The 23,967-nt window shown below is 44.5% G+C and overlaps 1 protein-coding gene across 2 annotated transcripts in view; it reads right to left on the reverse strand.

Moving 5' to 3' along the window:
• Positions 1-388: 388 nt before the first annotated feature.
• Positions 389-23,967, reverse strand: part of USP43 (ubiquitin specific peptidase 43) — a 54,783-nt gene continuing 31,204 nt past the window's right edge. The window contains exons 9-15 of one of the 2 annotated variants that reach the window (XM_019755224.3): positions 20,690-20,793; positions 15,980-16,057; positions 14,870-14,996; positions 14,430-14,763; positions 12,246-12,404; positions 11,135-11,299; positions 389-2,534 (exon numbers count right to left, since the gene is read on the reverse strand). In XM_019755224.3, the coding sequence (XP_019610783.3) occupies positions 1,447-2,534; positions 11,135-11,299; positions 12,246-12,404; positions 14,430-14,763; positions 14,870-14,996; positions 15,980-16,057; positions 20,690-20,793 (2,055 nt within the window). In that variant the 3' untranslated portion in view covers positions 389-1,446. Of the gene's footprint in view, positions 2,535-11,134; positions 11,300-12,245; positions 12,405-14,414; positions 14,764-14,869; positions 14,997-15,979; positions 16,058-20,689; positions 20,794-23,967 lie in introns of both variants that reach the window. The other variant, XM_019755223.3, reaches the window with a different exon arrangement.

Consider the following 23,967-nt stretch of genomic DNA (forward strand, 5'->3'; position numbering starts at 1 on the left):
GGCGGCCAGATAGCTCACTTGGTTAAAGCGCGAACTCTGAACAGGGTTGCTGTTCGATTCCCACATGGGCCAGTGAGCTGTGCCCTCTGCAACTAGATTGAAGACAATGAGCTGCCGCTGAGCTGCCGGAGGGGTGGCCGGATGGCTCAGTTGGTTAGAGTGCGGGCTCTCAACAACAAGGTTGCCGGTTCAATTCCCACATGGGATGGTGAGCTGCCCCCTATCCTGCAACTAAAGATTGAAAATGGCGACTGGACTGCGCCCTCCACAACTAGACTGAAGGACAACGACTTGGAGCTGATGGGCCCTGGAGAAACACACTGTTCTCCAACATTCCCCAATAAAGTTTATTAAAAAAATGAAAGAAAGAAAAAAAAAACCCAGCACGTCATTTTAATTAAAAGCATTTTAAAATTTCAGAAACAAATAACAACTGTCTGATATCAACAGCAATGAGTCAAGCTGACGCAGCAGGAGCAAAACAAGATCGTTTATCAAACTTGAATAATTCAGATAGCCATTTGTGTGTTTCACTGATGGGCTTTTATTAAAATTGTACATAGATCCCACAGTTAAATTTTTTTTTAAAAAAAGAACTTTTTTCCTAGTATCAAAATAGTTACCTTTTTTAAATACCTTGAAAATCTTTAACACAATTATTTTATATATTAAATATTCTCCTAAAATCTTAATCCTCTCTCTCTTCTAGAATCTTGCATTACTGTCACTACCACTTTTTTTTTGACATCTTTAGTGTTTTATCCCAGAGAAGCATTAAAAGGGAAAGAAGATTTTCCTGTAAAGTCAGCTACCGTGTTTCCCCGAAAATAACCTAGCCGGACCATCAGCTCTAATTGCGTCTTCTAGAGCAAAAATTAATGTAATCTAAGACCTGGTATTATATTATATTATACAAGGTATTATATTATATTATATTAGACCGAGTATTATATTAATTTTTGCTCCAAAAGATGCTTTAGAGCTGATGGTCCGGCTAGGTCTTATTTTCAGGGAAACATGGTATTTAAATTAAACATTTTGTAACACTAGGAGAGGCCAATAACAATATTTGATTTGATATTTAAGATTTGTATTAACTAGGCTTCCCTACAGAGTTATGTTGTAAGGTCTGCCCACATCCAATTGCTCTTCCGTGCAGGTACTCAGGTCCTGGAATTCAAAAACAGTTCTTGCCCAGAAATAGTAATGCTGACCCAATAGCACCCTCTGGTGTCTTGCAGGTATAAAAGCAGCCAACAATACAGGAAGGTATGTGGATATGAGGTGTTAGAAATCTATTATAGATAACGAGACCAAAAAATTTTCATTTTTCAGGGGTCACAAGACAACTGGCTTCCCCAAATCCCACTCTCAACACAGGCTACCTATAGCTGCTCCGTCTCGAGTTGAGAAAATGCCAGTTTCACACAATACTGGAACCCACCATCAAAAGCTGGACTCTGGTAATGTTTTCGTTCGACCTAAGGAAAGAGTGTGGTATTTCACTTTTTGCAAGGTGCTGAAAGAAGTCTGTTCCCCAGGAACACTCCTTTGTGACATGCTCAAGGCACTGGCCCTCGTGGGCCTGCTGGCCTTTCGAGGGAGGTGGAGAGAGCTGGGCGCAGACTGAACAGCACCCTCCAGGCGGCTGGTCGGGCCCCTGGCCAGGCTGTCTTGAATCCTCAGGGAAGGGGACGAGCCTTGATCCTGCTCATTCACAGCTGGGCTCAGCTTGCTGCTCCCCAGGGAGGCTGGGGACACCTGGGGGCCCACCGCAGCCCTGTCATACTTCTTGTTCTCTTTCTTCCAAAACATAGACCTCAAAAGGGTAAGGGTCCCCTGAGAGAATCTGTCGGTCTCAGAGTCCCTTTCTTCTGCCTTAGCCCTGAACTTGGCTAAGGGATTTCGGCGACTGTCTACACTGTTTCTAGATAATGCTGCAGCTCGTGAAGCCTCCTTGGGGGAGGGTGCTCTGCTACTGCTCCCCACCTGGCCACTTCCCTTCCAGTTGGTGGTCTTCTGACCCTCTGGCTGGGCTCGTTTCTCATTGTCCATTGAGGGCATCACCGTGAGGGGCAGCTCAAACTGCTTGGGAAGCCTGATATCCTGTCTTGTGTTTTCCTTCAATTTCCTTGCTGTGTTTAGACCGTCTGAGATTCCAGGGCCTGCACCATGGCTGGGGTGGCCCAAAGGGCAGGGCACGTCGGCCAGTACTCTCTCACTGGCTTGTCCACTATCTTCACTCTTAGCAGAGAGGGTGGCATTTGACCTTGTCACCACTGACTTCTCATCCCCGCCAGCAGTGCCTGTCAACAGCGGCACGATGGACTGGCTCGTGGATCGAGGTCTCCGTCTGGACTCCAAGTACTCCACCAACTCGACAGATGCGACAACTGGTTTCTCCCTGTGTCCAAAAGACCACCGGAGGGGCATGGTCTTGAAGGTCCCCTGCTTGGCTCGGGAAGGGGTGGGCGCCTTCATGCTGATGCTTCTGCCTTTTATACTTCGTACCAAAGTCCTGGACTCCAGCCCTCCTGAAAGAGACACCAAGAGCATCAGTGCCCAAATATGCCTCCAGCTGCAGGGCCAGTCATTTCACAGGCATTGATTGAGCCCCTCTGATGAAGCTGGCACTGTGCTGGCCTTTCAGGACACAGTAGTGACTAAGACACTATGGTTCCTTCCCTTGGGAGCGTCATGTTTTCACCCACTATTCCACTGAATCCATTTACAATTCTGAAACCACGGGGCACACCAGTGCCAAAGAAGATAGCTGGATTATAGGCAGCTACGTGCCCAGGCCGTGCAGACTCCTGATTAAGCCCAGTCTAGTCCTAGGATTTAACGTCACTTTCATTCATCTTTAAATAGTCCCATGAAACAGAATGCTCAGCAAAATTCTGCTTATTGGACCTGCTTTTCCAGGTCTAATTAGATGCATGTACCTTTCAAACGCAAGAATCTCGACATCCTACCCTGGGCTAAAAAGAACTGAATTGTGTGTCTGATTTTATCAGAGCTGCCACATATGCCTCCATAGGGTGTTTTGTAACATCTGCATATAGATGGAAAGATGTTTTTGATGTATACTGTCAAACGATGAATAGAGTCTAGAAAAACTTAGCATAACCCAACTTGCAAAAAAAAAAAAAAATATATATATATATATATGTATATATGTGTGTGTTGATGTGTGTATGCATGTATAATGCATGCAGGTCAAAACACACAAACAAGTATGGAGAAACTAACACTAAAATGACAAGGTGCAGAGGGGGCAATGGAGGTGCTGTCTAAGACTGATTTTCCTCTCAATTCTTTTATGTATCTCCACATTCCCAAAGGAAACATCCATAAAACCAGGGCTGTGTAGTTTTTCTTAAGAAACACTCATTCAGTTATAAAAACAATTCCATTTACAATAGCATCAAAAAGAATAAAATAATTAGGAATTAACCAAGGAAGTGAAAGACTTGTACACTGAAAGCTACAACACATTGCTAAAAGGAATTAAAGACAACCTACATAAATGGAAACACATCCCATGTTCAAGGATTGGAAGCCTTAATATTGTTAAAATGCCAATAGTACCCACGGTGATCTGTAGGGTTAATGCAATCGCTATCAAAATGCCAATGAACTTTTTTGCAGAAATAGAAAAATTCATCCCCAAATTCATATGGAATCTCAAGGGACCCTGAATGGCCAGTCACAAAAAGACAAACACTGTATGATTCCACTTTATGAAGTACCTAGAACAGTCACAATCAGAGAGACAGAGAGTATAAAGGGGATTACCGGGGGCTGGGGGGAGAGGGCAATATGGAGTCAGTGTTTCATTGGCACAGAGTTTCAGATTCACAAGACGAATAGTTATGGGCATGGACGGTGGTGATGGCTGCACAACAATCTGCCTGTATTTAATGTTACCAAACTGTACGTTTAAAAATGGTGAAGATGAGAAACTCTGTCGTGTGTATTTTACCACAATAAAAAAAGTTAAAAAAAAAGAACGCTCGGTCACGAGTCATTGTACCATTAAGATGCCCTGACTTACAAGATGCCTGTAATCCCTGAGAAAGAAACCTTCCACTGAAACACACAACATGGTACAAGGACAGTCACACACATTTATAGAGAGATCCTAGGTCAATTATGCAAGCGTGCTACCCACAGCTGTCCACGCTCATCCTGGAGCATGAGAACTCCAAAACCGAGTAAAAACCACGGCCACCAGAAGCCCCCATAAAGACTAGCACACCCACTCACACATGCTGTATGGAGAGGCACCAGGGACTCTCAGGGCCACAGGTGAGAGGGCTCTGGGAGGTCAGAGGTCAAGGGGTCACAGTGTAGCCAGGAGGGAAAGTGCAACACACCTCAGCCAGGCTTCCCAGGAAGAAATGATGGGAAGGCGAAGGAGTAAAATGCCCATTGATGACAGGAGGAGTTTGACCGCATCTCACAGGTTCCTTGAGAATTTCACCTTTTAGATTTTTCACAGGTAATATTTGGGTATTTTTTTCTTTGAAGCACTTCTTCAGATTAGCCAGCAATAGACACAATTGCACCCAAAATACTTTGCGATTTCAGTTTTGATTTGACACCGTTGCTCCGCCATTAAATTCCCATACCTCAGAGGAAAAAAATTTTAAAATTCTGGGGTCTGAGAGGTGTGTGAAGTTTTTTTCCTCTTCCACAGCCTTGACAAGGGCAGAAAGAGAAGCTTTGTATTAAGAGGACAAAGCTATGATGACTTTTGGTCTTTCAAAACAACACAGCCCGTAGCCCTGGCAGGTGGTGAGATGGGTTGGCAGGGGCCCTAACACACCAACCTTCCATTCTTCCTGGTATGAAAGGGCCTGAGGCCAGGCCCACATCACCCTGCGGCTCCATTTCATGGCAACCACAGATGTCCACGCAACCCCTTTCTCCTCTTTCTCAAGACGGCAGTGGGAAAGCACCTTTGCTATCTTTATTCTATTTCATTCTATTTACTGGACTCTAACAGGATCTGACAGACAGCCAAAGCTTTAGATCAATGGAGAAATAAATGGCATAAGGACAGAGGGAACAGGAAATGCAGTGCTTACTATCAAATATCTTGCTTCTGAGGTAGGGGGGCTAAGTCCCAGTGCTCTTCCCGCGGAGATGCTGGGGGCCAGAGACAGAGGTTCAGAGACCCCCACCCCCCAAACACCTCTGTGTTTCTCTCCTGTGGAATCTCTGGCCTTGCTCATGCCCAGTCTGGCTTGAGAACCAGAAAGGGCCTGGCGTCTTAAGCCACCTTGAGGATGTGAACAGTTAAGTTCTTCCTGAAGGTCCTATGAGCTCCAGAGCCCCCCAAATTCACAAGAAGCCTCGTCACACTGGTGGTGCCTGTACCACTGGGGGCACAGCCCCCACCGACCTCCCGTCTCACACAGTGGCTCTGGAGCCAGCAGATGCTGTCCTGAGAAATGCCACATCTGTTCCTATGTGACTTTTTATCCTCAGCTAATGAGATGGGGCATCCATCCAACCTCACAACGTGTGCCATGAGCAGGGGGCAGGCAGGGGCTTCTCCTCACCATCCTTAGCCCACCTGCAGCAGGACAAGACTTTTCCTAGTCCAGCGCTTTCAGTCTCTCCAAGGGTTGTAACCTAGGCATTCAATAAATATTTAATAGGAGCCTACTGTGTACCAAGGACAGTTTTCAGTGCTGGGGATACAGCTGTGTAAAAAATTACAAAGTGCTTGTCTGCTATGGGATTTGACAAAAAACAAAAATATACAATATCATGGAATGGAATGATAAAGAGTTATGAGGAAGAATGAGGGGGAGGGGAAATACAGGGTCGTCAGCAAGTGATGAGTGAGGAGAGACCTGAGTGAGAGACGGAGGAAGCCACATGGAGATCTGGGAAAACAGGCTCCAGCAAGAGGGAGCAGCAAGTGCAAAGGCCCTGAGGCACAGGGAAGCTTGGTGGGTCAAGGAAACAGGAAAGAGAGCACCATGGTTGGAGCCAAGGAAGAAAAGGGTCCCCACTAGGATCTTCATCTTCTAACCCAAATCTGTATTTAGAGACATCTCTGTGTCTTTTTGCAGAGTGCAACCTGGGGCAAGCCTGACCCCCAAACATTTCTCTGGTCCCCAAGAAGGTAAGGAGAAACTACATAGATGAGCAAAGCCTCTCCACCTCTGAGAGTAAGCCAGCAGGATGAGGCTGGTGAGGAAAAAGGCTGCCTCAGAACTCAAGGCCACTGCCCCTTCCATCACTCTAAGAATCATCACGACTCAAAAGAGGGTGGAGGGGAGCCCCACTGGGCAGAAACAGAAAAATAACAACACATATAAGCGGGTCCAGCAAGCAAAGGATAAGAATATGCAACCATCAGAACAGCCCTGTAATGAAATAGAGCCACTGGAGTAAAACAAACAACTTAAAATTAAAGCCCTCAAGGAGATTCAAATAGAGAACAACAGGGAACTGGAAAATATAAATTTCAGGTTTTTAAACTCAGTAAGTGACTCGAAGGCATCCAAGGTCACTGTTGAGACTCAAATTAATGGCTTGAAATTTATGAAAATTCCATAATCATGGAAGCAATGTCTCCGACCATAGAGCAAAATGACAGAGACAGAAATCACAGGAAAAAGCTAGGAGACATAAAGGACAAATCCAGGAGACCCACTAGGCAAACAATAGGAACTTTAAAAGTAGGTGAGACAATAATTAAACAAAGAACAAACATTTCCCTAAAGAAAATCCTGCATCTGTAGAAGGAAAGGCCTCCCCGAGATTTACGTAGGGCTGATGAACAGAACACATACCAAGGCATATTCTGGTAGAATTTCTAAACTCCAGTGTCAAAGACAGAATCTCAAAAGCTTCCAGACAGAAAGAACAAGTGATTCTCATGTGAAAAAGAATGGGCTTCTCATCAGCACCCAGAGGCCTGGTAGACTGTGGGAAAACATCTGAGAGAAAAGGATTGCAACCCAAGAATCCTCCAACCAGCCAAGCTGCCATTCACTCCCAGTGAAAGAAAATATTTGTGGCTATGCAAAGAGTTAGAGAACATAACACACATACCTTAAAGGAACTCTGACCAAACCCTAATGAATCAGAACTGAGACCTCAGAATAGAGGGTCACGGAAAGAAGACAGACAGCGGTGCTCAGTGGACCCTGCAATCCATGTGCCATCCACCCATGTGGGGGACAAATGGTCTTAGAATGTGTAACACAACGGTAAGTAAGTGTGCTTGGGACAGGAAAAGTGCTGCAAGAAGAATTAGAATTGGTCTGGAAGAGTATTAAACTGGCTCAGAAAAATCCAAGAGTTGGGGATTGAGAGGGTGAAGAGTTCCTAAAACAGACCAGAGGGAACACATAAAAGCATTTCAAAGCTCTTATCTGGAGGGGAATGACATGGAAGCATTATGTAGGTCTCATCTTATTGGAGGGAGGAGAGAAGGCAGTGAGGAAATAGAATGACTTACAGGAAAGAGTCGGCTTCTCATATCCACATAATAACAGGGAAATGAATTTAACTATAAATATTTGGAAAGATAAAACAATTAGCAAGATGGAAAAGAACAGCAGAACTTTCAAAGTGAACAAGGGGGACAAAAAGGGAACAAATAGCAACACGATCAAATCAGTAAAAATAAGAAAAAAAAAGAAAAACAATAGAAAAAAATTTAAATGAATTAAAATCAAATTCTGTAGTTGTTACATTAAATATGAATAGACTGAACTCTCCCATCATAAGATAGGCTCTGAATTTCTGACATTAAAAAAAAAGCAACATACTTTTCACCAGAAACCACTTAAAACTTTTAACTCTCCAAGAAAGACTCAAAAAGCAAAAGAGAAGAGCAAAATAGTATCAGGAAAATGCAAACACAAAGAAAGGAGGAAGGGGTTGAAATTATTAACCTTAAAAAAAAGTAGATTTTAAGACTAAAAGCATTAAGCAAGATAAAGAGAAACATTATAATGAGAAGAAACACAATTTATAAATTGGATCTAATAGTCATCAGCTTACAGACACCTATTAACAAAGCAGCTAACAATGCACAACAAAAATGGTTAAGGTTCCTGGAGTACTTGATTAAAAGTACAGCTATCCAGGAAGGTGCCTGTGTACCTCCTTCCTAGCCAGGCGGTCCCAGATAAGGTCAATTTAAAGACAGAGGGGGATTGAATACAACAATCAACTCACCTAATTTATAGCAGTGATGTCAAGTTCACATCCCTCAAATAGACAATATACAAGATTTTATATGTACACAGAACATTTGTAAAATAATACTCATGTACTTATTCAATCACAAAAAGAGAATGTTTGAAAACCACATTCTTGGCTCCCAGTCCACAAAATTAGCAATAAAGGTGAGCAAAAAATCTTACATACTTGAAACTCCCAGATAACCTTTAGATCAAAGAAGAAATCAGAACTGAAATAACATACTATCTGGAAATCACTGAAAAAGAGAAAAACAAAACCTCTGAGGCCCAGTAAAAACCACAGAAGAAATATATCATCGGAGCACTCATATGACTGAAAACCTGAGGACGCTTAAGTCCCAGGGCCCTTACTCCAGGGGGCTTCTGAGAAAAACCCCAGCAATGTTTCCACATGATCATGTTTTTATAAAAGTTGCAAAAGTAAGGTGTTCTTATATCTTTTCCTTGTATAACCTCTCCTGACACCTGTCCTCAATTATATAAGGTACAGTCCTGACACAACTTCAATCTATCCATTTTAGTTTAAAATGCCTTTATTATTATAATGTCCCATAACCAGAGCTACTGGAAGGATGAAGTTCCCAAGCTATCAGTGTAGTATGCTACAGAGGACAGCTGGCACTTGGGAGGGACACTTCTATATTCAACGGCACCATCCCTGGGAATGGCAGGACATTGAGCATCCCTGCCCCCTTGGGGACTAAATGCCAGTGGTCCCCTCTACTCCTTCTGACAGTAAAAATGTTCACCCACATACCCACGGGGAGAGGAGGTCATACCAACCACTACTGAAGACCCACAGGCTAGATTTTGATCTTGCCCCGGTTTAGTACTAACAAGACGATAAGGCTGGATTTTCAACCATCTTGGAGCTTCTCAAACAGGTTTCAAAATCTATTGCGATTTTATTCAAACCCCAAGAGGGAAAGCTCCCTTTGAAAGCAAGGGGCTTGTCGTGTCCAAACAGAATAAGTTCAAGTTTGGAATTTATGTCTAAAGGCCACAGATCCAGGACTCTGGCAGCCAGAGGGAGTGGGGTCTAGCTGCAGCCTTGCCGGTTTCCAGGGGGTGCGCTTGTGACCGGTTACTTCCAAGACTCAGCTTTCTCCCTGTAAAAGGGCTACTGATTTCACCTCTCCCGGAGATTTTGATGACTGGATGAGATAAATAAAATGCGTGCAAGGGTCTGGAGGCCAGTTATTCTTAAATATTATTTCACCTCCCACCCCAGCCCTCTCTCTGTCTCTCTGGGGAGTTTTCTGGAGCTATGCCTTCCCCTGTCCAAGTAACATGTTGAAAAGTTTGGCCATCATTTGAAGTTGCCTCCTTTTGGGGGAGTCAAACATATTTCTCGCTGGGAAATGGCCTGAAAAATGGCCCGGGGTCCTACGCCACTGGACGGAACTGGGATGAATTTATGAGCTCGTCAGAGGCTCATGCTGATGGGGATGGCAAGAAGCTTGGGAAAGAATGCCTTTTTTTTCTATAGACACTACTCTGAATGTTCAGTCATGAAAATGTGAAGGGAAAAGAAATGCCCCCACAGGACATACTGCATTAAATAGGCTGCCTACACAGAAACCTTTTTAAGGAAATCAGACAAATGCAACATGCACGTAGAGGTGCTCTGATCAGCATTTTTCTAATAGTGAAATATTGGCAGCCAAAATTCCAACCATTGAAAAACAATGAACCAAATGTGATACATAAACCATTATCCACCAGAAAGTTGGATTCCATGATAATCTAAAGCCATTGGCAGCTTTCAGATTCTGTCACATTTATTCATTCATGAATATGGAACCAGAGCCTGGTACACACCAGGTTACTGCATTGGCTACTTTTATACAATAGTAACAAAGTAGAAAGAAATAAACAGCTGCTGAAAAACACATACACTGTGCCCCAGCAATTCCACTCCCAGGTATATACCCAACAGAAACATGGACATGTGCACAAACAAAAGACATGAACAAAATGTTCACAGCATACTACTGGTAATGGCACAAACCAGAAACAACCCCAACATCTAACCACAATGGAATAAACAAGCAAAATGTAATCTACTCTCCCAACGTGGGAGACTGATGAGGGAAGTGGTGCAGCCACCCAGGTGGACATGACACAGAAGGGCGAGTCAGTACACAGTGCACTTAACACAGATGTTTCAGAGCCAACCCGTCATGTATGCTTCACAGCAAAACTAGCATGCATTTTTGGAGTATCCACAAATAACATGAGAAACCATAAATCTATAACAACCCAAGGTGCTTCCCCTGATGCTGAAGGAAAACTCCAGGCCAGACTAGGCCAGACTGCTATTGATTCAAGCCAATCTGTGAACCCACGGGAAAAAGAGCTGGTTCTCCATGTCCCATCTATCATGCTTTCTTTTCCAAATCCCTGATTTTGCTCTTTTTAATTGACAATAGTCAGCAGTCAAGAGAGAACTTTCTCTCTCTCTCTCTCTCTCTCTCTCTCTCTCTCTCTCTCTCTCTCCCCAAAGGCCTCCCATCCGCCCTATCTAAGGAGGGCCCCCCTGCATCCTTTCTCCCCCACCCTGGCCTGGATATCTTCTTCTATGATTTACCTCTTTGCCCTTATCCCTGCTTTATACCCACATCCTTGCTCACTTGTTTACATGTGGTCCTCCCCATTAGACAGTAAGCTCCAGGGAGCAGAGGAAGAATGTACCTGACACTGGAGTGGACAGGGGAGGACAGGCAGGCGAGGACTAGATCACGGAAGCCCCGACGTGAGAGATGCATAAACCTCTCATAAACCACTTTACACCCAAGGCCGTGAAACAGCTGCACTTTTGTAAAGATGAGGAGCAACAGTCATTATAGAAAATGAAAATAAAATCAGCAAATTTCACCCACTTGATAAAAACATACCCTTTTCCTGCCTGGAGAGGCTGTTTGTGAAAATGGGAGGGTCGGGCACCGGGGGCCGGGAGGGGCCGGGGGCAGAGCTCCAAGACACCAGGCTTCCCCTCACGCTGCCATTATTGCTCCCGAGCCTCAGGAGCCAGTGGTCAGATAAGGAGGAGCTAGTGGAACCTGCGGAGGAAGCAGAGAGAGGCACGGCTGGACCCAGCTCCATCCTTCTGGGATCCCCCAGGAGCCTCCGGTGGTTAGACTGCCATCCCCGAGCCCTGGAACTACAGGACCAGAATGGAATTATATATACGACAGTTAAGGACCAGAGGAGAAACCTGCAATTGATGCACCAAGCTGCAAAATTTAGGGAAAGGCATTTGGGCAGAGAAAGGAAAATACACTGATGAGTATTGAAATGCTTGTCACCAAGTACGGTTTTCTAAATATGGTATGTTTTTCATTCTTTCTACATCTATCTTCTGTAAAAGGAAGGCAATCTTTGCATTAGTGTTGATTTAGACTTCCTGGCCTTTGGGTTTTATTCGGCCATTTTCCAACAATTGTTGGAGAGCAAATCTGAGTAATTGTAAAAGAAATGCTCTTTCTTCCCAAAGAACAAGATGGCTAGTATACAAAGCAAAGTAAGTCACTTAAAAAGGTCACCTTTATCCATATTTTCCTCCAGACTTCCAAGCAAGTTTGAGATTATCTAATAAACACATCACTGGGAAGTGGTTAAACGGTTACCTTTCCTAGGAAGGCCCTGCAACCCTCGCAACTGACCCTCCCTTTCCAGCAGGACTAACGCAGGTTTACATTACACAAGCTTAATTAAAATCTGGCTTGACATGAGTGAGACTGGGATTATGGAATTTCCACACCACCAAGAGTCACCTGCCAGATACAAAATAGTCCTTCCCCCTTTCTTGGATTTCAACATGACCACTCCAAACCCTTACAGACGGGATTCCAGCACAGAGTGTTCAAATCTCTAGCAGCAGCCATGCTTCCTCTTCCAGATCCTTGCCTACTCCTTCTGGTCCCTGATGTCTGACGAGGCATCTTCGTAGTGCTTACAGTGACTTCCCAATTCCCCCGTGCCCTGTAATGACCTGTCATGACCTACCTCTCATGGAGCTGCTGGCTGACCAGGACGGGATGCTGTTCCGTTTCTGATAAAAGAGGATGTAAGCCCCTCGGGTAATGACCTCATCTTCTAGGAGCGAGTCCACCGTGCTGTCGTCGTAACTGTACCACTGGCCATCCAGAGAGTTCCGGCAGTAGGCTGCAAAGGTCCAAACCCCAAGTCCCATTATTGGAGCCCCCCAAAAGGCAGGAAGACATACCCCACGGGCATAGCTCATAAACGGACATGTTTGTAACAGAATGAGAAACATTGGTCCATTTTTGGCCAGAAATGAATTTTGTGCAGAAAGGATCTACCACTTACATTCCCCGATAAAGTGTGCTGCTACTTTAAGCTGACTCCTTATGGTGTAGCCTTTACTCAGGCAAAAAAATCTCCAAAAAAAGGGAGCCCCAAGTTATTTAGCCAGATAATGTCCACATTCACCCCGTTTCTTCTAAGAAGTTTCACAATGCACACCTCTACTGCCGTACGTAATGAAAATGTGCCGTTGGATTATAGTACACTTCTTTCCTATCTAAAAATTGAAGTCACACATTTAAGAAAATGCTCATGAATAAGATTCTCACCACCTTCCAAACAATTAAAACACACCTCTGGGAATGGTATCATAACCCACTAACCTGGAGTCAACCAACTTTTTCTGTAATGGACGAGACAGAAACTCCGTTAGGCTTTGCAGGTCACATATGGCACATACCGTCTCTGCTATATATTCTTGTTCTTCGTTTTCAGCACTTTTTAAAATGTGAAAACCATTTTTTTACTCATGGGCTGTACAAAAACAGGTACTGGACTGGATTTGGCCCACAAACCATAGGTTCTGACTCCTGCACCAATGAAAGCCAGGCACCGAGGAGTTCATCTCTGCTCCTCCCTTTCCCTCCCACCCCACGCCCAGTCCAGAAGCTAGAACTACTGATTCTACTTCCAAAAATGTCTCTTGCATACCTTGATTGTCATCACCTGAGCCCCAGAAACCAACTCCTAACTGAAAGTACAGCTTCCACTCTTGTTCTCTTCTACCCATTTTTCACAGAGCAGAGCTACTACCTCAACTTGTAAACTACATTATGTCTTTACTCCTCCACCTAAAACCTTTCAATGGCTTCCCACCACCCTCTGGAAAAACTACACACTCTTGTCCATGGCTTACGGTGCCTTCCCATCCAGCCGCAACTTACCCCTGAATCACTACACTGCAGCCCTGACAGGTTTTCATCAGTTCTCACACACACCAATATTCTGCCTCAGGGCCTTTGTACGTGCTAGCAGCGCTTCCCTTATTCACATAGCCAGTTCCACCTCATCTTTCAGCTCTTGACCTAAAGGTAACATTCTCAGACAGGCCTTATCTCTATCACAGACACAATTAATCAATCACCTTTTTATAATGCCAGGTCATGAAAGTGGTAAAGTGACAGCATCTTTTTATTGTCTGCGTCTGAAATTAGACTAAAGTCCCATAAGGGCAGGGCTCATATCTGTCTTGTTTATCACTAAAGCTCCAGCACCTAGCACAGAGTCTGGCACAGAATGAGTACTTCACAAACATTTGTCCGATGAATGAATGAGTGATGACTGTGGATTTCTACACACTCCAGTGCCTTCCAAATTGTGGCTACATTAGTGCACTAGAAACAGTGCACTTCTCAAAAAAATGAAATATTTTAAAGCATTTTTTACATGAAATAATTTGTTATTCTAGAATAGAACAGACCAAGGTATATGATTATGAATAACTGAACAAGTCCCCAGCTATTTGTTTCTGTCCTTCCAGTTATCTCTCAAGATCCTCCAAGAGATGACAATTAAATGTACCCCATAGAAACGAAAAATGAGGTAAGTTCGAGTCCAGATCTGATAAGTAAGAGTCTGTGTTGAATCACAGATGAGGATAAATGAGGACATACTCAGTCTGTAACTAACTTTATATTCCGACCACCAACCTGGCTCAAGTCTATGGCTTAGACCAGGCACCCCCACTCTCTAGCAGGTACCCGTTGTGCAGAGGGTGAGGGGTCAGCTCATGTCGAGTGCCCAAGTGAGCTCAGCGTTCGTTCCAGGAGCACCGGGCATCCTGAAGCCCAGGCCACAGCCACGATGACACATGGCCACGGCAGCCATAGGCAGAGAGGCAAAGCTCACCTGTGTAATGCCCACCTTGCAGACTGCCGTGGTGGTTGCAGACGGCGTACAAGTCGTACAGGAAGTCCAGCGGGTAGCTGGTGGGCAGGCAGGCCGGCTGCTTCCAGGAAGGCCAGGGGTCTGGCCCGGGCTTGGGACCAGCGCTTCTCTGGGCCACATGGGGAGCCATGTTAAGGCCGCAGAGTGGAAACTTCACCAGCGTAGAGAGCTTGTTTCTTCTCTCGCCCACTTGACAGAACCTTTTGAGGTGGATGATGAGTATATCAGGCAGGGTCCACAGACTCAGCTTCACCGTGCCCTGCTGGAGGACTTTGCAGTGGGGGCACTTCCACGCATCATCCTGGGCCAGCTAGAAAGAAAGCCACCAGGACTGTGAGGCCCACAGCCATCGGCCAACCCACCAAAAGGCAACCAGCCCCCTTCCAGTCCGGGGAGTGGACCCCCCACGGCGGGACCTGCTCCTCCTTTGTGTAGAACTGAAAACATTCATCCAAGGTACAGCTGTGCTGCTGGTGGGCCTGCTGCTGCCGCCACACACTGTCCGCATCCTGGACCCGCTCCTCTGGGAGGCTCCCAAATAGGCTGCAGAGAAGAAACGCATGGCACTCAGCGTGTCTCACCTTCAAGAGGGGTTTCTCCTAAGTCTCTGCTCACAGCCCACAGGGTGGACGGCATCTGCCAGGTGAGACGAAGGAGAGCCACTGGGCACCTCAGCACTTGCTCCATTTTACTGGAATTCTCGGCTCCCCCACCAGCTGCCTGAGGGACCATGTCGTTGGCTTATCTGTCTTTGTTTCCTCGTCCTAGTGCAGGGCCCAGCATCTAATAGGAGATTAATAAATACTTACTGGACTGAACAGTGGCCTTTTCCAAAGAAGGGCTGATACACTCTGTGTTACAGAAGCAGCCAAGTTTAGTGATTAAGAGCATGGACTCAAGCCAGTCAGCCTGGGTTCAAATCCTGGCTCTGCCATGCATGAGCTGTGTGACACTGAGCAATTATTTAACCTCTCTGTGCCTCAGTTTCCACATCTGAAAAAGTGAATTATAGTGGTACCAACTCCATAGAATGTGATGAAGATTATACAAATTGTAAATATGTGACGTGCTCAGTGCAGTGACTGGCAGAGGGGGAGTGGGTAAGCGTCACATAACAGTTTATTACTACGACTATTGTTACCGCTACTAACACTACCCATCACCACCATTATTACTATTACAGGCATAGCTCGCTTTATTGCGCTTTGCTTAATGTATTGCTTTCCATAGATGTTATGTTTTTTTCAAATTGAAGGCAAGACCCTCCACCAGCCAAAAGATCACACAAGTCACTTTATGGTGGTCTGGAACCAAATCTCCAATGTCCCCCAGATATGCCTGTACTATCATTGTGGTTTACACACAGACGATTGTCATTCCGGTTTCTCAGAGGCATGGATCACACGGCATCAAGGAAGTATACATCCTGTCTTAGAGTCATACGGGGAAAACTGGGCACAGGAAGATTTCTTTGCACAGGCAGGTCCTATGTCTCCCCTGCGGGAGCCAAAATCTGCTGAACTCACCGCTCCTTGACACAGCTATCCCACTCTATGGCCAGTTTGACATGTGGGGGGCCTCCTGGCCTCCTGAGGTGCAAAGCCCTGAGGAGAGAATAAGGAACCCATCAGAAAGCATGGAGCCTCCTTCTCACATCTCTGCAGGGTCCAACCCCAGCACTGACGTTCCAAACAGAAATGCCCAAAACTAAGTGTAAACTGACGTCAGTTATCTGGGGAGCTGCTGTTGCTGAAGCGTCGTCCTAAGCTACCTCTGAACACGCTCCACTCACTCCCTTGGGAGCTTGTGTTCTCCGAGGATACTGGTTATTGCAAGGACACAGGTCAACTCTCCCATTGCAGCCTCAGCACCTCTGCAATGTCTAGAAGGCAGCTCCACTTGAACGTCCTACACAAATGCCCAATTCTGACAATGCCTAAAATGAGCTGCTAACTTTCCTCCACACAGTGTGAAAGGAACACCCTCTAGTCCACCTCCACAGCCTAAAAGGTCTTCCCTGTCAGACCCTCAAACACCCAGAAACTCTCAAATGTGACTGAGCCTACAGCTCTTCCCAGCCCTACTAGGGCTGAGCCCATTTCAGAAAAGGTTGGTTGGTGATTATTAATACAGAAGAGAGCGGAGGACATGAGGTTCTGTCCCCAAATCAACAGGACATACACAAGTGACAGGAAAATCTGCACCTAAGAGTGCTTAGAATGTGTCGTGAGAAAAACAGTGCAGATGGCATGAGTCCCTGTCGCCAGGATGATTCAAAAACAGGATTTGAGCTCATGGAAGGTACAGAATCTGGTGGCTCATCACGGACAGGTCTGGAGTGCAGTCGTGGCACCATCCTGAGGAACAAGAGCCAAGAAGGAGCAAGGAAAAAGGTGTGTCTGGGAGATGCCCGCTTAGCTTAGCGAGCCCTGTTGATTGCGGACAAATAATGACCAGCCTCCCTCACCTTTCTTTAAAGTGAGGGGAATGAAGCTATGGGCATGTACTGTCTCCCTCTTCACCTCCTCACTCTCCCCAAAAAAGAGAAGCACCTCATCTGGTTGGTGGGACTAGGGGGGAGGTCATCAATTCAGCCCCTCTTGGTTACTCCTCTCTATGGCCTACAGACTAGCAGGCTGGCATTCTCTCTTATCTATACCTCGAGGTTCCTGGAAACAGCTCCATCTCTGCAGGTGGAAGACTGGGACATATATTCGATTCAGAGAAGATGCACATTTGTAGCCTTAGATCTAAGCCTCTTTCTTTTGGACCCTCAAATTCCTCGTTTCCATAATGCAGAAGGCCTGCAATTAGGGAGCTCTGCCTTAGTAGGGGCAGGGGCATTTAATTCTGAGGAACCGATTCAAAAGCTCATATTGGACTCATAGCTGAGCCGCATCCTTTAATCAGTAAAGAATCATCTAATAAACCTAATATTTTGATCTCTTTCTGCCTCAATCCTCAGTCTACTTTTCCACTGGAGTCTCCAGTTGGGGGTGGAAAAGGAGAGTTGGTATCTTTAGGCTTTAAGACTGTTACACAAAACCCCTTAGGCTACAAAAAAAGAGAGAGGCATGAGTGCAACCTGAAGGTCGCTCCTTACATGGAAACAATCATTCAGGAGACAGCACCATCGTTCCTCCTGATTATGGCCTTCACTCAAACAGGAAAGAGGACATTGTTTGGATTTATGGCAGGATGAGATTCCAAGCAACATTATGGACATAACTCCCTGAGGGAGTTAAGAGTATAATGGGAGAGACACTCAAAGAGATCACTGTAATGTGTCAAGGGGTTGATGGGGTCTCAGAGGAAGTGCGCCCAGGTTGCTCTGGGGACCAGAGAAGACATCCTGCCTAGGATGAGCAGGAGTTGGCCAGGTGAATGGTGAGTGGTGAGGGGAAAGCGTCAAAGGGTTGTACAGGCAGAGGGCTCAGCAGGAACAAAGGGTAGGGTGTGTGCTAGAATGACAAGCAGAGGCTCCATGAGGGGCAGGCCACATGGTGAAAGAGAGGGGCCAGACCAAGGAGGAGGGAGGGCTTGGATATGTGGACTTTGTCCCATGGGCCACCTGAAGGGTTTTAAACAGACAGGTATGAAGCAGATGAGTGAGAGGGGCACTGGTCTGGAGGCCAGTATGTCAGAGCGGAGGCTCCCAGGGCATCCAGCTAAGAGCTGATAAGGGCCTGAACTCAGGCAATGGTGGGAAACATGGAGAGGAAGGAACAGGTCTGAGGAAACATCAGCATTCTGAGTAAGACTTGATGATGGATTGATTGTAGGAAACAGCAAGAAGGAGGAATGAAGGATGATTCCAGGTCACCAGCCTGGGTTACTGAGTAGACAGCTGGTGGTCACCATTCAGACACAGAAGACAGGAAGAGGGAAGGCTTACGCAAGAAGAGCTCAGATTGGCAAACGTTTAGTTTTCATGTCTATGTGACAGTTAAGTAGGCTGAGCAGGTCTGTATCTCAGAGAAAAATCTGGGCTGGAGAGCTAGATCAGGGAGATCTGGACCTAAAGCAATAGGTAGCATTAAGGCAAGATCACCCAGGGATGGAACATGGAGGAAGCATGCAGTGGGCCAGGGTAGGACGCTGAGGACCCCAGAGAGGGAGAGGAACACTTCAAGGAAACAAAGAAACTTCCAGGAGATATATAAAATGTGGTCTATACATACAATAGGATATTATTATTCAGCCTTAAAAGGGAAGGAAATTCTGAAACATGCTACAATACAGATGAATCTTGAGGTCATTACCCTCAGTGAATACAAATACAGTATGATTCCACTTCTATGAGGAACCTAGCGTAGTCAAATTCACAGGGACAGAAAGTAGAGTGGTGGTTGCCAGGGACTGGAGAAGGGGAATAGGGAGTTAGTGTTTACTGGGTAGAATTTCAGTTTGGGAAGATGAAAACGTTCTGGAGATGGATGGTGGTGATGGTTGCACAGCACTGTGAATGTACTTAGCACGATGGAACTGTGCACTGAAAAATAGTTAAGATGGTAAACTTTATGTTACATGTATTTTGCCACAATTAAAAAAAAAGAAAGAAATTTCTAGGAGAACAAGAACATGCTGGCATAGGAAAGCCAAGAGTAGAGGGCTCTGTGAAGGAGGCAAGAGATGGACCATATCAGATGCTGGGAGGAGCTACCTGAGTGAGGTGGGGGTGGGGGTGGGGTGGAGGCCCGACTGCAGTGACATGTTGGATGGACGGAAGATGTGACCAGAAGCGTTATGGCCTCAAGGGAAGGTTTCCTTTAGTATGGCCAACTTACTGTGCACCTAGACTTTTCCAGTGCTTCTCAAACTACCTAGTGGCAGACCCGTTTCTTGATTTGTTTCCTAACCCTTACAGACTAACACTTTTGTAAAATATCATCAAAATGTAACGAGGGAGAGGGGAAGGGAAGACATTAAAAAACACAAGTTCAGTTTTTAAATAAACTATTATATTCTTCATATTTTAAATTGTTCTGTCATATTGCTTTAATACTTCTAAATGCTTCCTCTCAAGTTCCTATTATGGACTGGTGACAATCAGCAGATAGACTGACACCAGTCTGTAGGGCACACTTTGAGAAGCACGGTTCTCTTCTCCAAGACAGAGTGCTGAGAGGGGGCCCTTCTCGGAGTCCCCCACCCCACTGCTGGGCTCCCTCTTCTATCAGACCCACACAGGACCTGGTTGACATTTCTGCTGCCTTCCTAACTCTGTAAAGTAGCTGTTAGCCAAAGAGAATGCAAATGGAGAGTAGGGCACAGAACCTTCTGGATTGCCTACCCTGATTCCTGGTCTCTTTATAAAGGGAGGGCCCTTCTCTACTACAATTCTGATATCAATTCAGATTCTGACATGAATTTTGATATGTGTTTTTTTCCCCACACCACTAAGCAATTAACTCAATTCTGACGACATCTACCTAGAGACAGCATCAGATCCCACAGGTTAAGGGCTCACACCTACAAGACTGTCCCCACCCACTTCAGACCCCAATAGAAAGTCTAGGTTATCACCTGTGCTCTGACCAACCAGCTTTAGATTGGAGGGTCCAAGGATCCCCTCCTTGGATTCAATTAATTTGCTACAGTGACTCACAGGACTCAGAGAAAGAACAGTTTACTAACTAGATCACTCTTAGGCTGGTGCAAAAGTTATTGTGGTTTAAAAGGTTAAAAACAATTGCAAAAATCGCAATTACTTTTGCACCAACGTAATAGTGTATCATAAAACAATATAAGTCAGGAACAGACAGGTGGGAGAGATGCATAGGGCCAGGCACGTGGGCAGGGGAGCGGAGCTTCCGTGCTTTCTCCAAGTACCACCCTCCCAGCACCTCCACGTGTTCGTCAGCCTGGGAGCTCCCCAAACAATGTCCTTTTGGGTTTTTATGGAGGCTTCATTACGTAGGCACAAATGATTAAATCATGGACCAGTGGTGATAGATTCAACCTCCAGCCCGTTGGCCACTAACCAGCTGTATGAGTATGAGCAAGTTAACTAACCTCCAGGAACTTCAATGTCTCCTCGTCTTTAAAGTGGCCATGACAGTACCTCTCTAGACATTAGCGCTGCAAGCACAGAATGTAAATAAGGACCTAACATGGCGGCTGGCACTAGAGAGGTAAGTGACTGAAAGTAATGAAGATTGTAATCAATTTTATGGCTGTATAGCCTCAAATGAGAATGTATGCATTCTCTTACCAAATCTGGAACATCCCCTTACCTGTCAACTGCCCAGTGACAGAGGGGTCGACTGTCCCGTGGGGATAAGTAGCTGCAAGTCAGGGACTGCCCCACAACCCGGATGGAGAACAGCGACCCTGGGTTCTGCCAAGACAACAGAGGAGGTGGGTCATCATGCATGTTGATTTAAATTAGACTCTTACGTGCAAATAAATTACTCAAAAAATGTAATTCTTTTCGTTAATAGTCTATTTTGAATATTCCTTTAATAATTAGTATTTAACACCTAGAGATGTAAAGCCTTCACTTTTTTTTGGATGATATACACTATATCTTTTAATATAGTGATCTAATAACACTGTTTAACACATTAAATTTTCCAAAAGGATGAACATGTTTTTAAATAACTCATGTGTCATTGGAGCAGATGCTGACATGGTGGATGTAAAAATAAGTCAATTACGTTAATGAGTCATTAATAGGTCATTTAACTTACTTTAAGATAATTATCACCAAATTGCCAAAAATGAGCCACTAATCTAAAAGCAACTTAGTGTATATTTTACATACCAAATACTAAGTAAATACTTCAAAATAAGCCACATAAAGAAATACCAACTATGTTTTTATTCTAAGATGTATATTTTTTCATACTCTAACTTTTCTAAAATTGAAGTGAGTCTTAAATAGCATTATTGACAATAATCAAAAAGTAGAAGCAATCCAAGTAAAAAATCAGCAGATGAATGGATAAACAAAATATGAAAAATATACACTATGGCATATTAATCAGCCTTAAAAAAGGAAGAAAATTTTGTCACATGCTATAACATAAATGGACCTTGAAAATATTTTGTGAAATAAACCAGACACAGAAGAGAGCAAAGAGTGTATGATTCCATTTATATGAGCTATACCTAGAGTAGGCAAATTCATACACAGAATGTACAACGCAGATTTACCAAACGCTATGGGTGGGGAGATGGGGAATTGTTTAATGAGTATAATATTTGTAGGGATGATGAAAAATTGGGGGGTATAGTAGTAATGGTTATGCAACATTGACTATAATTAATGTATACTTATGAATCGTTAAAACAAATAAATGTTATGTATATTTTACCACAAATGAAAAAAAAATCAATAGACTCTCTAAATAAAGGAAATACAGTTCTTAAAATTGTCACTGATGAACTGGGCTACAATTAGAAAAAAAAATAACATTTTTTTTCCAAGCTCTGACAAAGGTAAAAGGCAGACATCTCTACTTAAAGAACACTGATGAAATATAGGTTGAATTCAGATAGGGGAACAGGAGGAACACTTTATAATTCCAGAAAAGAGGAACAGCGCATGGGGAGACAGCGTGACCCAAAACATACTCAGAGAGTAGCGAGTTGACTCCTTTGGCTGTGGCAACTGATGTGCAGAGGGGACAATGGGACAGAAGGTAATGTGACCACGAACTTGGTTGTAGAGGGCCTCATGTGTTGAGTTCAGGAAGTGTGTATGCTTAGCTGGACTGAGTTGACCAGCAGCTTGCTTCAACAAAGACAAACCCAATGGCTGGAAGCAAGCTGACTTCAGAGGCTCTGACTAGGGCTGGCCATGGAAAGGTATACAGTAGATCCTCACTTAAGGTCCTCAATAGGTTCTTGCAAACTGCAACTTCCAGTGAAATGATATATGACAAAACCAATTTTACCACAGGATAATGGAAAAAACAAGAGTTAAGTTCCTACAACATATTTCTGATCACAAAAACATCACCAAACTTCTGGAAAAAAAAAAAGACCCAAAACACTTCGAATATTAAACGTTGAAATAAAGGTGAGCCACACACACATTTAAGAAAGACAAATAAAAACAAGAGATTGATTTTCCAGTTCAGAGTCATGGGTGGCTGGAGCCTATTCTGGCAGCTCAGGGTGCAAGGTGGGCACCCACCCTGGACAAGATGCCCTTCCATCACAGGGTACACTCACACCCACACCCACATTCACTCAGAACAGGGCAATTTAGACACCCAATTCACCTCATGTGCACATCTCTGGGACATGGGAGAAAACCCACAGACATGGGGAGAACGTGCAGACTCCACACTGATATTGGCCCTAGCCTGAAATCAATTTTTTTTCTCACCAATGAGAAGCAATGTTATTCAAGGACCTGCTGTATTTTCCAAGGAGAAGTTAGCTCAATCTGGGAGTAAAACTCTTTTTCCTGGCACCCATAATGGAGCTTTGATGTTTTGATGGCAACATAACACAATCAAGGGCCCTACACTGCATGGAGGCAGCTCACCCTGCCTGGACACAAAGTTTAGAAAGTGACTGTAAAAATGTCTTGGCAATGATAAATCTCTTTTTTTAATAATTCATTCAAATTGAGCCTGTCCAGGAAATTGGTCATTTTTGTGAGAGATACAGTCCTGTCCTCTAGTCTGGGCTAGGGAAATTCATTTTAGAACCTCCAATACATGTTCACAACTTTCAGTCTCAAGTTCAGTGTTGTGAATTCTGAATGTATTCTTTTCAAATGATTGCCCTGTTGTGCCAGAAGTGAATATAGTGCTGAGAGCATTATGGGTTAAATGGATGGGCTAGCCTGGGAACCTCACAATCATTTAGAATACATTATTCCTACAGAAAATCATGCCCACCACACATATACCAATGGCTCTGTGGGAAAACATCCATAGCTGAGTTGGAGGTGGCCTGTCTTAGAATTTTGCTGGCCCCATTAATTGCTTGATTGGTTTCTAAAGTCAAAATGACTGCAGAGGTGCAGAGGCAAAAGTGCACATGTAACCAGGTAGAGAATAAGGACAGCTGAGTTCAATGTTCACATGAAAGTGGCTTCATTCACTTTCAAGAATCAGGAGCACAGGGTTTGGGGGAAGGCTAAAGCTATTCCTAGAGATTCTGACCTACTTAGAGAGAAGTTTGTGTTTCTAATTTGAATAAGGTGGCAGATCGGCTGGGCAGAAGAGACAGCAAAATCCCTTAGGAACGAAGGGAAAGTATTCAACAGAGTGATATTTGGTGTAAATCCTGAATCAAATGTATGGTTTTCCCTGAGCATGAAGGAACATGAAGTATGAAGAATTACCTCTGCAATAAGTTTGGTACATCCCCCAAATGAAAAACTCTAAGAGAACAGCTGGGGAAAACAAAATTCCAATGCTACTGACCTGTGCCTAAAAATGTCAACATCTTCTGTGCCAGGCAGCCATCAGAATAGTTTCTGATACTACGGGGGCTAAAAGGAAGGGTTTTAGAATAGGTTGTTTTTATTTGAAAACTAGCAATCTGAGAA

Source organism: Rhinolophus sinicus, chromosome 12 (genome assembly GCF_057876585.1).
Source record: "Rhinolophus sinicus isolate RSI-liver-muscle chromosome 12, RSI-T2T, whole genome shotgun sequence".
In the NCBI taxonomy this organism is placed as follows: Eukaryota; Metazoa; Chordata; class Mammalia; order Chiroptera; family Rhinolophidae; genus Rhinolophus; species Rhinolophus sinicus.